The 14,210-nt window shown below is 40.1% G+C and overlaps 1 protein-coding gene across 1 annotated transcript in view; it reads left to right on the plus strand.

Annotated features, from left to right (window-relative positions):
- The window catches only part of LOC120556929 (SLIT-ROBO Rho GTPase-activating protein 3-like), a 38,795-nt gene extending 24,813 nt beyond the window's left edge, over positions 1-13,982 (plus strand). Inside the window, 14 exon segments of the mRNA XM_039796816.1 lie at positions 1,517-1,714; positions 1,820-1,904; positions 3,350-3,377; positions 4,309-4,411; positions 5,858-5,918; positions 7,192-7,269; positions 7,609-7,743; positions 7,818-7,923; positions 7,996-8,223; positions 9,004-9,077; positions 9,214-9,394; positions 10,148-10,294; positions 10,472-10,787; positions 11,271-13,982. Of these exon segments, the coding sequence (XP_039652750.1) occupies positions 1,517-1,714; positions 1,820-1,904; positions 3,350-3,377; positions 4,309-4,411; positions 5,858-5,918; positions 7,192-7,269; positions 7,609-7,743; positions 7,818-7,923; positions 7,996-8,223; positions 9,004-9,077; positions 9,214-9,394; positions 10,148-10,294; positions 10,472-10,787; positions 11,271-11,735 (2,205 nt within the window). The 3' untranslated portion in view covers positions 11,736-13,982.
- The last annotated feature ends 228 nt before the right edge of the window (positions 13,983-14,210 follow it).

The raw sequence follows: 14,210 nt of genomic DNA on the forward strand, positions 1-14,210 counted from the left end.
TTTAATTTTGATGATGTTAATGATGAGACATGGTCTTTGTGACCCACTTCTGCAGGAAAACATTGCAGGAAACTTGTGTATGTGTGTACTGTATATACAGTGTGTATATGACTGTATATGTGGCATGGTGATTGAGATGGGAAATTACTTTAGATGACAATATTGAAAAGAACCATCTGGTGTCATAGATCCACTATCAAAGCACAAAGAAATTCCAATGTGAAAGTTCGATAACCGGTTAAAGCATGAACATCTAGAATGTTGGTGAAAAACATAAAAAGACAAACCTTGTATGCTATAGAGTAACATGGAGGTGTCCGCATAACGTCTGAGTTGTAGACATTTGAAAATGCAGAGGCCATTGCATATCACCAGGTTATTGCAAAATACTGTGGCAGGAAATGAATGTCTTATCTTTAAAACTATCAAATCAAGTGAGACCACATGTAGCAGAACAGGAAGATACTGCTCTATATAGTCTACAACACACTGTTAAAAAGGCATTGAGAGTTTTTACAGACTTCCTGTGATCCAATATGTAACAGTTTTATATAACAATGACATTCCAGGTGCTGGCAGGCAGATTTTGTTACTAGGCTAAATCCCCCCCCCCCTATTTCCAGTATTTATGCTAAGCTAAACTAGCTGGCTGCTGGTGTATAACTTCATGTTTGGCATGAGAATGGTATGAATCTTCTCATTCATCTTTCAGTTAAAGAGAATGAGGGAATTTCCCAAAATGTCCAACTACAAAAACATTTGAAAAGCTGCTTCTCTATTAGGACTGTCTAACTGGCAGATAATCTCTATCATGTTACCGCAATTATCCACAGTTTATCACTCATCAAAGTTTCAATACCTCCTTTGGCTTTGCTATGTTTTAAACTGGGAATAGCAGCCAACACCCTCATCTCTGTCACACTAACATGTAACCGCAAACAACCAGTCTTCAGGACTGTCGCACTGCATTTATGTTCATCTTTAATCTGACACTGACCTGCGGGGTCAACTCTCATCCAGTCTCCTGCCTCCACTGCGGGGAGGGGCACCCCAGCATGCTCCCAGTGGCCTGGAGTAACTAAGGCCACTGTGACTCACATAGACCTGTTTAAAGGTCACCAGGGTGTGTATGTGAGTCAGTGCATGTCTGTTATGAATATGGAAATGCACACTGCCTTCCTGTCTGCTTCACATGGAAGGAACATAGTAAATATTTCATGTCACGATGCCTCATGCTAGGTAGCTAATTACTCTGTTGTTTAGGGTGTGTCCGTCAAACCGCTGTGAAAATGGCCTGCAGTGATTTAATCTTAGACTGTGCTGGCTTGTTTACAACCCACAGCTTGTTTGTGTAGATGTATTGTATGTACTGTACATTAGTTGTAATTACAATATTCCTTTATTTTTAAATAATCTAATTAATTTCATACAGATTTCTTATATTTATATGTAACAAAATGTGTAATTAGGGATATTGTTAGAAGTCACAATCATGTTTGTATGCTGTGTGTGTCAGGTGAGAAAGACTCTTGACGCGACCATGCAGACCCTTCAGGATATGCTCACAGTGGAGGACTTTGATGTTTCAGAGGCCTTCCAGCACAGCCAATCCACAGAGTCGGTCAAATCGGCTTCCTCCGACTCCTACATGAGCAAGGCAAACATCGTTAAGAGACGCGCCAATCAGCAAGAGACTGAGGGCTTCTACTTTACTGTAAGTTCTCAGATGAGAGCACAATGGCACTGCAGCATGGAGCACATCAATTATAACTGGAAATAACCATGTCACTTTTTGTCTTTTAATGTATTTCATCTGCAGAAATATAAGGAATACTTGAATGGCAGCAATCTCATTATCAAACTGCAGGCCAAGCATGACCTTCTGAAGCAGACGTTAGGAGAAGGTGAGACTTATTGTGCTATAAAATACATTAGTGGAATAGAAATTGCTGGTACTAGTTGGTTTCCTCCATGTTTTTGGAAATAGAATGCAGAATTATGTTGCACTGAATTTGTCATTTCCTTGACAACTTAACCATGTTTGGACATCAAACAAACCCTACATTTCATGATGTGAAGTACTTTGCTTGAAGACTATGACATGCCATAGTAACCAGCTGCGACAGCCGCGTAGTTGAGATCAAAATGAAGGCCGAGTTTGAAGATGGGTGTGGTCCCAGCAAGGGCGTCAGAAGTAGGCTGGTAGGAAGAGCGAAGGGGCAATTGCCCCCCACTTTACGCCCCTAGCCCGATCCCATCGCAAGGTGGTCTCCATTTCTTTAAACATTTTTTTTTTATATTTTTTTTGCACATTAACCTGAGCCAAAAGTTTTAAAAGGCCTATGTAAATGTGTTGCTACTTGAAAATCTTACAAGCATCTGCTTTAGCTTATATATTAGTCAGTACATCGTTTTTCAGACTATATGGACATACTGTATATAGTACATATAGTCAATGATACAACCTTTGTGGATATAGAGGAGTGTTTATGGTAGAATATGATTGATTGAAATTGAATACAAAATTGTGTTCTAATACTGATGTTGTCATTCACTTGACAGCTTGTCAATGTTTAGACCTAAAAGTCACAGGGTAGAGAAGACCGAAAAAAGCAACCTTGAACTAGTAGTACTGTACTTGAAGGGTTTTCATATATTCGGCATTTACCAGGTCAAAAGAGTAAATAAAAATGTATATGTTCCATTGTGTTTCTACTTCGGACTCAAACAATCTGCTTCAGGGTTGGAATTATATGTGTTTGACGCAAAGTAGGATTGTGAACATTACGTGATCCTTAAACAAACATTCCTGATTGACTGATCAAAGTGAGGCCTTAATTAGTCTGCGTACTGTGTGTGTGTGTGTGTGTGTGTGTGTGTGTGTGTGTGTGTGTGTGTGTGTGTGTGTGTGTGTGTGTGTGTGTGTGTGTGTGTGTGTGTGTGTGTGTGTGTGTGTGTGTGTGTGTGTGTGTGTGTGTGAGAATGTGGTGCAGATATCATGAAATCCTCACACTGTACAAATCAGCTTAAACAGACCTCCCACTCTTGTTGCCCCTGGATACATTTTCACTTTGCAAAGCAAGTATACAATCTATCCCCTTCTGGGGCTCATGTGCTGTTTCTAGGGCAACCGCTGAATGACTGCTGCCTGGCGGTGAGTCAAATACAGCCATGGCGCTCACCCCATTGAGCCTGCCTGAATAGATGCCCGTTTTCTCATAACACCCCTTTCCGTCTCCATCTGCCAGCCTTGTATAGTCGGCCAGCACTCAACCGTACAGCTAACTTCTGTGATTGTAAAACTAGTGTATACTAATTTTGGCCCTTTCTCTGCTGTTTTTCCTTTTAGGGGAGAGGGCTGAATATGGAACAACAAGGTAAGATGTCCAGTGACAAGGGTGTGAATAAAGTAGGTGATGGTGTGTAAAATCCTTCCTGTGTCCCTGGATGTGGCAGGAATGAGATCACAGTGTGGGAATATCAGTGTAGTCTTAACTTCTCTCTTATTTGTTGAACGAAGGGTTTATTTCTAATTAGAGAAGGCGGTGCTCTGAGTTGTTCTTCCCAGTTTTGATCTATAAAAATATGTTAAGACTAAGAAAGGAAATGCCAGTGAGATAGATCATGTCCTGCTGTTCTATTTATAAACAATTCAATGAGCAGAAAATGAACAAATATTGACAAGCCAGGCTCATGACTAATTGAACACAGTGTTTGGCTTTGACCTATTTTGACTATAGCACATACCGTTAAATGCAATCAAATCTTAATTGAATTTTGTGTGTGATAATTACTTGTAATCATTTTTCTTGACTTTGATCAAGTTTGCTACAGCAGCTTTGTCTACGAGTTATAGTTTGACATTTGGGGAAATATGCTTATTCGCTTTCTTGCCAAGAGTTAAATTAGAAGATCAATACCGCTCTCAGGATTTCACACTAAATATGAAGCTAGAACTAAAAGACCATTAGCTTAACATAGCACAGAGATCGGAAGCAGGGGGAAACAGATAGCCTTAAATACCTAGTATATATTTATTTACCTTTTGTACGGATGAAACGGATGAAACAAACGATCCAGGCAAACCGTTTCCCCTTGTTTCCAGTCTTTGTGCTAAGTGGTATTGATTTTCTCATCTCATTTAAATATTGTGTTTTTGAGGGTGCAAATTACTGTGTGAAAGACATGGCAACAAAAACATTTGAGAACATTTTTTTTGCATTTTGATGTGTAAAATTGCATTATATTAATTGCTTTATTATTTATATTTACCCTGTACCAACCGTACACCCCCCACCATCTCCCCAGGCCCCCCACTCTTCCCCCTAAACCCCAGAGAATGCGGAAGTCTAGACCTCGCTCCATTTTTAACCGTAAGCTGTTTAACGGCAATATGGAGGCCTTCATTCAGGTATTAGCCCATCTGTGCTCTTTGTCTCTCCATGAGCTCAGCTGTCTCGCTAGCGGTCCTTGGGGGTTTTCTTGCCTTTGACCACTCTTTTACCCAAATGTTGGCTCACTCATGCACTTTCCTCTTGCTCATTGCCTTGTGTTCACAGTCTTGTAATTTAGGAAAGACAGGGTAAGATGACAACCTATCAAACAAATTCTTGAGATTTGATTTTGTAGGCACTGCACCGGTGCCGGGCCTGCTCTTAACATCCTTTCTCCTGTGATCCCCAGACTCCAGACATTGAATTCATTTGGCTTTATGTATGTCAGTTGGCCAGGCACCAGCCATGTCAGGCTATGCAAATAAACACATGGCCACATCCACACTAATGCTCAATCGAACAGGGGCAAGCAGACAGAGTGTGCATCAACAGCATTAGAACAGTACAGCTAAAACGATCAGTCGATTGGCAGAAAAAAAAGCGATAATAAATAAATAATTTTCAAGCACAAATTCCAAACATTCCCGTTCCATCTTCCTACGTTTTGAAGATTTTCGACTTTTATTCATAGAAACATTTACTGAATATCTTGAGCTTTTAGAGTGTTGGTTGAAAAAAACAGTCATGATGACACTTTTGGCTTTAAGAGATTGTAATGGGCATTTGTCACTAGTATATTCTGACATCTTATAGAACAAATTATTCAACCAAATAATCAATATACTAATGGACAGATTAATGGATAATCAATAATTGGTTAGTTGAAAAATGCCTGACTGTATGTACAGGTCTGATCCCCATCCTCTCAGGTAGCAATCTCCCTTCAACAGACTCCCCCTGCCCAGCCATGTTCTCCTGTTTCACACCCCACAAGGCACTGATGCTTTGCCTATTCTCTCAGGACAGGCCTCCTCTTTTTCTCTCTCTGTATGGTCTGTCTCTCTCACTAACATGTTGTGGTTCTTGTTGCCTCTCTTCCTCTGTCTACGTGCCTTTCTGCTCTCTGCCCAGGGGACGACGGAATGTCCGTGCGAGGAGTCAGGTACTCTGTCTTATAGCAGGGCGGGATAATCGCACTGTGTTCAGTATGCTAACCAACATTTCTATGCCTCTGCCCTGTTGGCATTCCTGTGAAAATACTGTAGTATTATATAACATATGGTGGTGCAAACACTAACACTATTTTGTTCCGCTTATTTTTGTTCTATACACTTAACATCAGTTATTTAAATAATCATAAAATTAACAATGTTCCTTCAACTCTGTGTAAGTTTAGTTTAGTTTATTGGGATCCCCATTAGCTACAGCAGGGCTGCAGCTATTCTTCCTGGGGTCTATAATTAATTAATTTGAGGGGCTGCCTCTATAAGCTTCTGATGATATCAACCTGCTGGCATGACTATTTGTCTTCTATTGTTTTCTGGGTTTGTGCTTCCAATTTATCATTTAAATGTGTCCGGTAGGACTCAGGACAGCCTATACCAGTGGTGGTTGAGAGCTGCGTTCGATACATCAATCTGTATGGTAGGTTCCTGTTGTGTTTATATGTTGTATATGTTGTTATATGTCTTTCCACAAAATGACAAAACCTGTGCTGTCTCATAATCTGTCTCTCTCTCTATTTATACAAGCTAACATTTTTCAGGGAATCAAAAAAAGTATAAAAATTTAAAATGTATTAAACAAAGCATACTATCTACCATATTCTCAATAGGAATGTCCTAGACTTAAAAATAAGTCTTCAGTCTACGAATATTTTCCACCATAGAAACCTTTCCAGGTACCAGAAATGTAATTATTACCTGCACCATAGTTCCTGGTACAAAACACAAACCTATTTCTAATAGCCTAGGAACTATTGGGGCAGAGTTTGCAGTGCTAGACATCACTGATTTTTAAAAACACAAAACGGCTTCATTCATAAAATAGGAACTGGTGCCACTTGTATCAATATTAGGACAAAGGGTGGACACAACACAATGACTCTGTGCTGTTTTGTCCTGATCTAGAAATGTTTCAAAAGCCACTCAACAGTTTTTAATCTGTTACAGACTCATTTGCCTAATCTTCATGGTTCTTTTTAGATGCGGTTGAAACACAAACAGAAAAACGCTGAAAGGGACTTTTAGTTTCTGTTGGAGTTCCTGTGGCTCTATAGATCCAGGAAAATTTGGTTGAAAAGAGCCTAAATATTAGCATTTCTTTGACTAATCAATTCGTTGAATTAGCTGACAAAATCTGTCAAATTGTTTTTTCAGTGTTACTGTCCCGTCGCTGCAGAATACAGCTGAGGGATCTCATAAAATCAAGTGCTCATTAATGACAAAAGCGTGTTTGTCAGTGAAGACAGACATGTGATTATCATTTCACCTAGTAATGACTAAAAACAAATACTGAATTTACCATAAAAGGACCAGAAAAACGTTGATCAAGACCTTACTGACCAATTTCCTAGAAATCTTCTTGCAAGGGGCCGCCTTAATCTCATGACACCTTCTTTCATTTATGTGTTGCTGCTGCACACTGCTCTGCTCTTTCATATCCAGTCTCACAGCATTTTGCACCATTTTGGTCACACACATACAGTACATCCCCACACTCACATTGTAGCCTAAACTAACATTTGTTACAGGCTTTTGTCTTTTTTTAAATTAGTTTGTTGTGCTTTAACCTTCAGGCTTTAAATGTTGTGCCCATACTGTGAGGACTGGTTACTATTCTTATACTTTAAATGTGCAAAGAAATTCAATGAATGCACATTTGTACATTTTACACTAACGGGTCTATCTGTCCACAGGTCTTCAGCAGCAAGGTATATTTCGAGTTCCTGGCTCCCAGGTCGAAGTCAACGATATTAAAAATGCATTTGAAAGAGGTTAGTCCCAGTGCGCTTGGCCATCTTCTCTTGATTGATTTTAAATTGCGTTTTGTCCACCTCAAAAGCCACAGTCTCTTCCACAGGCCTCTAAAGTGCCAATAAAGAGCCCATGTGTCACATGTAACCCTGTAATGGACAAACCATTTTAGATGCATAATACATAAGATCAACATCTCCGAGTAATAATGAATGAGGAAACCTAACTGCAATCTTAATGTTTATATCAACTTCCCAACTTGAAATATGCATAAAAAAAACTGCATCAGTGCCATGTTATATGAACACTGATAGTGATGAATGATTAATGAGTGGTGTAAATGTGTGCTATGTGTATAGGAGAGGATCCACTGGTGGATGATCAGGCTGATCATGACATCAACTCTGTGGCAGGCGTTCTTAAGCTCTACTTTAGGGGGCTGGAAAACCCGCTGTTCCCTAAAGAACGTTTCCTCGACCTCATATCTACAACCAGTGAGTCACATTCCAGATAAAAGATTTGATAAATGTAAGCTTTTTATTTAGTCTAGCTTTCTTTTTTATTTCAGAGCTTGACTCAGGAGCAGAAAGAGCTCACCATCTTCAGCAGATAATTGTAACTCTTCAGCGGCCTGTGATCATCGTCATGAGATACCTGTTCGCATTTTTAAATCAGTAAGTCCTGCCACAACCCATTTCACGTGTTTGACACTCATAAAATGATACTAATTGCTTCTGTCTTTCCAGTCTTTCTCAGTACAGTGATGAGAACATGATGGACCCCTACAACCTGGCTATTTGCTTTGGCCCCACATTGATGCCAATACCAGATGACCAGGACCCTGTGGCCTGCCAGGCGCATGTTAATGAGATCATTAAGACCGTTATCATCCACCATGAGGTCATCTTCCCGGCCCAGCGTGAGTTGGACGGACCTGTGTATGAAAAGTGCATGGCTGGTGGGGAAGAGTACTGGTAAGTGCAAAACAAGGTGTTCAACATGTGTGTGGGTGAATGAGAGGCAAATAGTGAATGTGTGTATAGTTTATTCTATTGTGTGTCTGTTTGTGGGACACTTATTAAAGAGCCCCAATTATACTCATTTTCAGCATCATATTTGTACTCTTGGGGTCTGCTAGAATAGGTTTACATGCTTTGGTGTTCAAAAACATATCAAGTTTCTCATACTGCCCATTGCTGCAGCTTCTTTGCCTGAAACTCTGTCTGAGCTCTTTGCCTTCCCGAAATGCCCAGTCTGTTGGGATTGGTCAACCAAATTCAAACTCAGGCAGCACCAATGGGCAGCATATATGAAAAACTGGCTTGGCTTTCTCAATTAATGACATCATTAATTGAGGAACACTTGAGAAAAAGTGCTGTCTGTGAGTGAGAAAGCTCCATGTGCAGTGAAGTGTGTTTTTTTGTAATTTATACATCTATTACATATTCACAAAAACTATATAACACACTAAATGACGGGAATAATCCAAAAAAGCTTTGTTAAGCTTTAAAGTTTAGTTTCAGTAGACTAATAACCATAAACATGGCCATATTTATACAATTTGGTCTTAAAACTGTATCCCACTGTGCATGTATTATTTTGAGGCAAATGATGCAAAATTATTTGGTAATTTGGGTTTTGTTTTCATTTTCTGTATTTAGTTTTTAGTGTTGTAAAGATTTGAAAAAAGGGATGACATTTTTAAAATTTTATTTCAATCATCTGACTGACTGTCTCCATATTTCTCCATTCAGCGAAAGCCCCCACAGTGAGCCAGGAGCTCTTGACGAGGTAGACAATGGTACTGGACCCAACACTAGTGATGAAGGTGAGACACAAAACACAGTCAGTCCACTGAAAAGACTGCAGCCATACCTGTACTGTAAGTGAAAAAATAATCAGAAGTTTCAAATTGGATTCTGTCACATTTCTTTGTGTTGCACTTTTTATTCTTTGAATTGCAGAGTTGGAGCAGATTGAGGCAATTGCAAAGTTTGATTATGTGGGTCGAAGCCCGAGAGAGCTTTCCTTCAAGAAGGGAGCCTCTCTGTTACTCTACCTACGAGCCTCTGAGGACTGGTGGGAGGGCCGACATAACGGTGTGGATGGGCTGATTCCACATCAGTACATTGTTGTACAAGACATGTGAGTAGGACACATGTAGGACAATTTGATTTTTGTTATATCGAACATACATTATTTTAGTATATAACTGCATCAGAAAAGTGACCTAGTCAAGACAGTTACCTGGTTCTGCTGCAGGGCAGCAGCTACTTTGGGCTTGGTCATTATTTATGTTGCTCTATTTTCCCAAAAATGCATGTTTCTATTCTTACCGTCCATGTGAGCTGTGATGTGTTTTCAAGAAGCTTGGCCTTTTACTTTTGTAAAACCTGCGCCTTTATACGGGTCAATGGGAAGAAAATACTCCTGTTTTCCTGAATGATTTTGTTGTTTTCTTGACACAACTAGTTGCAATGAAAATAAAACAAATGTCCCCCTATCAGCAATTGGCTGTAGAGATTTAAGGAGGACCAGCACGTAGGTCACTTGCCAAATAAAAGCTTTACTTTCTTCTCCGGCCTCTTGCCTGCATCACAGAGCAAGTAACACAATTAAAGCTAGATTCAGAAGAAAAGTGATGGATGTACTGCCAACAGTGGCTTCCAGGGACTGATAAGTGATTAATTATGTCTGTAAAAGTAATGAGGCTCGCAGTGCTGATGACATTTTTGTGTTATTTTTGTGGCAAGAATGTCCTTGTTAAGGATTCTTATGTGCTGTTAGAGAGATTAAACTTTTGCAAAATTCAATCTCTCAAATTAAAAGCCAATATTACCATTTCCCTAGGGCAAACACCCTTAATTGAGATCAATCTCTTCTGTCTGTCCATATCAGGGATGATGCCTTCTCAGATAGCATTCCGAGGAATGATAGTGCGCCCAGCAGTGGACCACACCACGATGAAAGAGCCTCGTCCAGGAATGAACGCCAATCTCCTTGTGAACACACACCTGAGCGCCGCTTTGGAGCAGCTTTTGGAAGGTTACTTAAAACTCCATGGGCACACACAATACAGGCAGTGAATGCATACTGTAGACATGAGAAATTATAGCTTTTTAATGACCAAAATAATTCAATCTTTGCTTTTAAAATCCCTGTGCAGGTATTCAGAGTCAAGACATTTAAACTGATAAAAGATCAAACTGTGATTTTTCTTAGGGTGAGGGTGCGATCAGATGGAGCTGCAGGTCCGCGCCACAGGAACAGCGCTGACAGTCACAGCCCCACCAGAGCTGCAGACCAGCCTCCTAGGGTTATGCCTCGGCCCTGCAGCCCACACAAAATAGCAGTTAGCAGGGGCCCGACAGACAGTCCGGAGAAATGGCGTCTCGCCACATTTGGCAGTGCTGGCTGCATTAACCACCCAGACAGAAAGACCTTCGTGGACAGCCACTCTCAACGATCTTCACCCAGCACCATTCGGCACGCAAGTTTAGGAGATCACAAAACCCTTGAGGCTGAAGCACTCGCTGAGGTGAGTGTTAATACTTGAATATACTTTGAAATAGGCAATTTAATACAATATTAATACACTAACTCTCCTTGAAATCATTTAGTTTTTGTTGATAGAGACCTTAAAATCAACTAATATTGTACGTACATCTTCATTAAAAAGAACACTGTCCGGCAAAAAAAGTAAGCTAATCACTTGCTGCTACTTTTAAACATTACTGCTCTGAGGGCACGGTATAACTGAATTTAAAGCATTTATCATCCAAAGCCCTTAACTATTTCCCTCTCATTTACACAGTCACTCACACACATCTGGTTTCTGGGGTGAGAAAGAGGACACTATTTAGAAACATTTTAGTGTGTATATCAAACTGAAACTGTAAAAGTGTGGGGGACATGTCTCCCCCACCCTCAGTGGAACTTAGTTTTAGTTACTCCTTGCCTGATTGTTTGCTATTCATTTCTAAATGTCAACATACATTTCCCTGCTGCTTATGTTTGTCAGGACATAGAGAAAACAATGAATACAGCTCTCCATGAGTTGCGTGAGCTGGAGCGACAAAATGTAGCCAAACATGCCCCTGATGTTGTTTTGGACACATTGGAGCCTCTCAAACACCCCGGTGGAGCCCAGGATCCACCTGGCAGCCCTCTCCACACCATGGTGATCAGGGATCCAGATGCAGCCCAGCGACGTAGCAGCAGCAGCTCCTCCTCCGAGACCATGACCACTTTTAAACCTGCTATATCAGTACGTAGACCAAGTGCACCTCTAAGGCCCCCGCCTGTCAGACCTGTCCGGCCTGCTCCTGTGATTGGACAGGGCCAGGGACCACAGCGCTCCAGCAGCTCTAGTTCCTCTGGTCTGGGCAGCCCAGGCATCACACCCACTGACAGGGTCTTTCCCAAACCTCCCTCCCCATCACCATCCACCTCCTCCTCATCCTCGGACAAACAAGGTAACGTGTAGCTCCAGTCAGTCACAAGTCAAGTGGGAGAAGAAGACTGTGGATACCAAGTGATTGTGATTACCATCATACCCCTGCACCTCTTTTTTGACAAACATTGACACCTGGTCTGTATGATGAATATTTACCACTGATCTTCTATAGTGTAGGATAGCTACTGCTGGTTTCTGACAACTGTACGCCCACTCATTAACTTGTTGGTGGACAACTTAATGTACTGTATTTCAATATTACACACAAAAAAAAGGTTTGAATCTACGAGAATAATTTTATAGAACACTACCGTGCTGGACAGCCATGCTGGATTAAAAAAAAGGGATGCACTGGAAAATGCTTCTGTTTACTGAAATCTGACAATGAATCATCTCATGTTGTTAGTTACAAAAATGCTGTGAGCTTGGACTGTATCTGGTTTCATGTTCCATTATGAGGAAACACTTATGGGAACATTTCACCACAAATTATGTAGACATCCAGTCTGTGCTGGTGGTTGATGTAGTCTATTAAAACTATAACTCCTTGGGACCATTTTCCTCAGGGAGCCAGTCCCACAATGCCAGCATATACCAGCAAATGTTAGGTTTTCAGCATCAGGTGAACACCGTAGCTGTGTCTGAAATCACTCCATTTACTATGTAGTGCACTACATTTACCGTTAAAGGCCATTTTATTTCATTGTATGAATTCTGAGTGGGAAGAAAATAAAAAAGTCTTATAATTTTATGAAAGTGTGCATGGCATGTAAAGGCTTTTCTGCCTACAATCCCACAATGCAACGTGTCACATTTTATAGATGTGAAAATTACAGTTGTGTGACAATACACCTGTTAGTGATTACGCAAAATGATGCTGACTCATATGTGTTGGAAATCTCAATTTATTGTTCATTATAGAGTAAACTATTGAGTGTCTGTTTTATGGGGAGATGTGATTGAGGGAGATTTCAGACACAGCCCATGACTGAATGGTAAAACTAGAGTAGAATTGCAATAAATTGCAGTTTATTCTAATGGTCAATAGATGCTGGCTTCAAGGACATTTCGTCTGTATTAGAGCCACTATGTGAAAAAAAATCTGAAAGGTAGTATAAAAAACAGACAGTGGAAAACAGCAGTGCTTGCTACACCCCACACCCATCCAACTCCAGGATACTGAGTACCAAGGGCTGAAAGCAACTACACGGCACCAAGTGGGATTGGTCACTTTTTCTTGGATTGGCAAATTTTTCTCCAAACTAATTTTTCTCCAAACTAATTTAGCACAATAATTAGAAAAATGCTACAATTATACAAACATATTGATGGCTTTTAGGTTAATTGAAATGTCCTTCAACTTTTCTCTTAATTTCTGATCAATTATTATTTTTGTCCCTGCAAGAGTAAGAAGTTCCAAAGAAACGGTCCCAGTAAAACTCACCAAGCAAATGTGTAATCAGAACAAGTGGTGCTGCTGCTGTCTGACCACTTAGTGACCAGCATGAACGGCAGTAGCAGCATCACTGGCCAATAGCTTGGGTTCAGGTCAGGTTAACTGATAGCAGTGCAGCAGCGCAGTCAGCAACAACCTGAGACAAGAGTCAGTATCTTAGCCAAAACAGTTTTTTCCTTCATTCATTAATCTCAGAACAGGTCAGTGGACATCAGACATAGACCAGGCCAGATGGCTACAATTACGCAGAGAACATTGACAATTATTGTGGACATTATAGACATGCCACCCCTATAACTAATACAAGGAAATAAAGATGAAAATCAGCAAACTGTTCTTATAATATAGTCATCTCTCTATATAAAACATTATCTGTGTTACCTCAATAAACAAGTAAAACGTTCTTCAACAATTCAAGTGACTAATGCACTTATAAACACTACAGGGAACTGTGCTGCATTTGTAGGTTCTGTGTTTTCATTTTGATGAAGTTGTACTAGGAACATGATATAGCACATCAGTATCATTGAAGCTTACTTAATGTCTAGATTGCACACGGTCAGCTCAGGCTGTGTGGGTGTTTAGATGAACTTGTTTACTGTTGGTGGTGTTTGTTGTCTGTCATATAAGGATGATCAATATATCTTTAAAGTGTAATAGGTACATTGGATTGACTATATACATACAGTTAAAGGATACTTGTATAAATAACATTGTATAATAGGAACAGGATATATTATCATGTCTAGTCTGTTGATTTTTGTAACTCTTATCCTTGCACAAACATTAACAAACAATAAATCAGTGAAACCTTGCTGAAATTTCTCGTCTTATTGTCTTGTGACGTACAATAAAATGTGAAGTGCTTTAATGTAAATGACTGAAGATGAACAGTGGCCAATGATTCGTGATGAGTTACGACAGTGTACCATATTCATATCCATAGTCCTTGTTACAATGAACATCTGTGGTTAAGAGTTCCATGAACATACAGTACATGACTATCTGACTTCACACAGCACAGCTCACTCATACCGTACATACACTGA

This window comes from Perca fluviatilis, chromosome 4, assembly GCF_010015445.1.
Source record: "Perca fluviatilis chromosome 4, GENO_Pfluv_1.0, whole genome shotgun sequence".
In the NCBI taxonomy this organism is placed as follows: domain Eukaryota; kingdom Metazoa; phylum Chordata; class Actinopteri; order Perciformes; family Percidae; genus Perca; species Perca fluviatilis.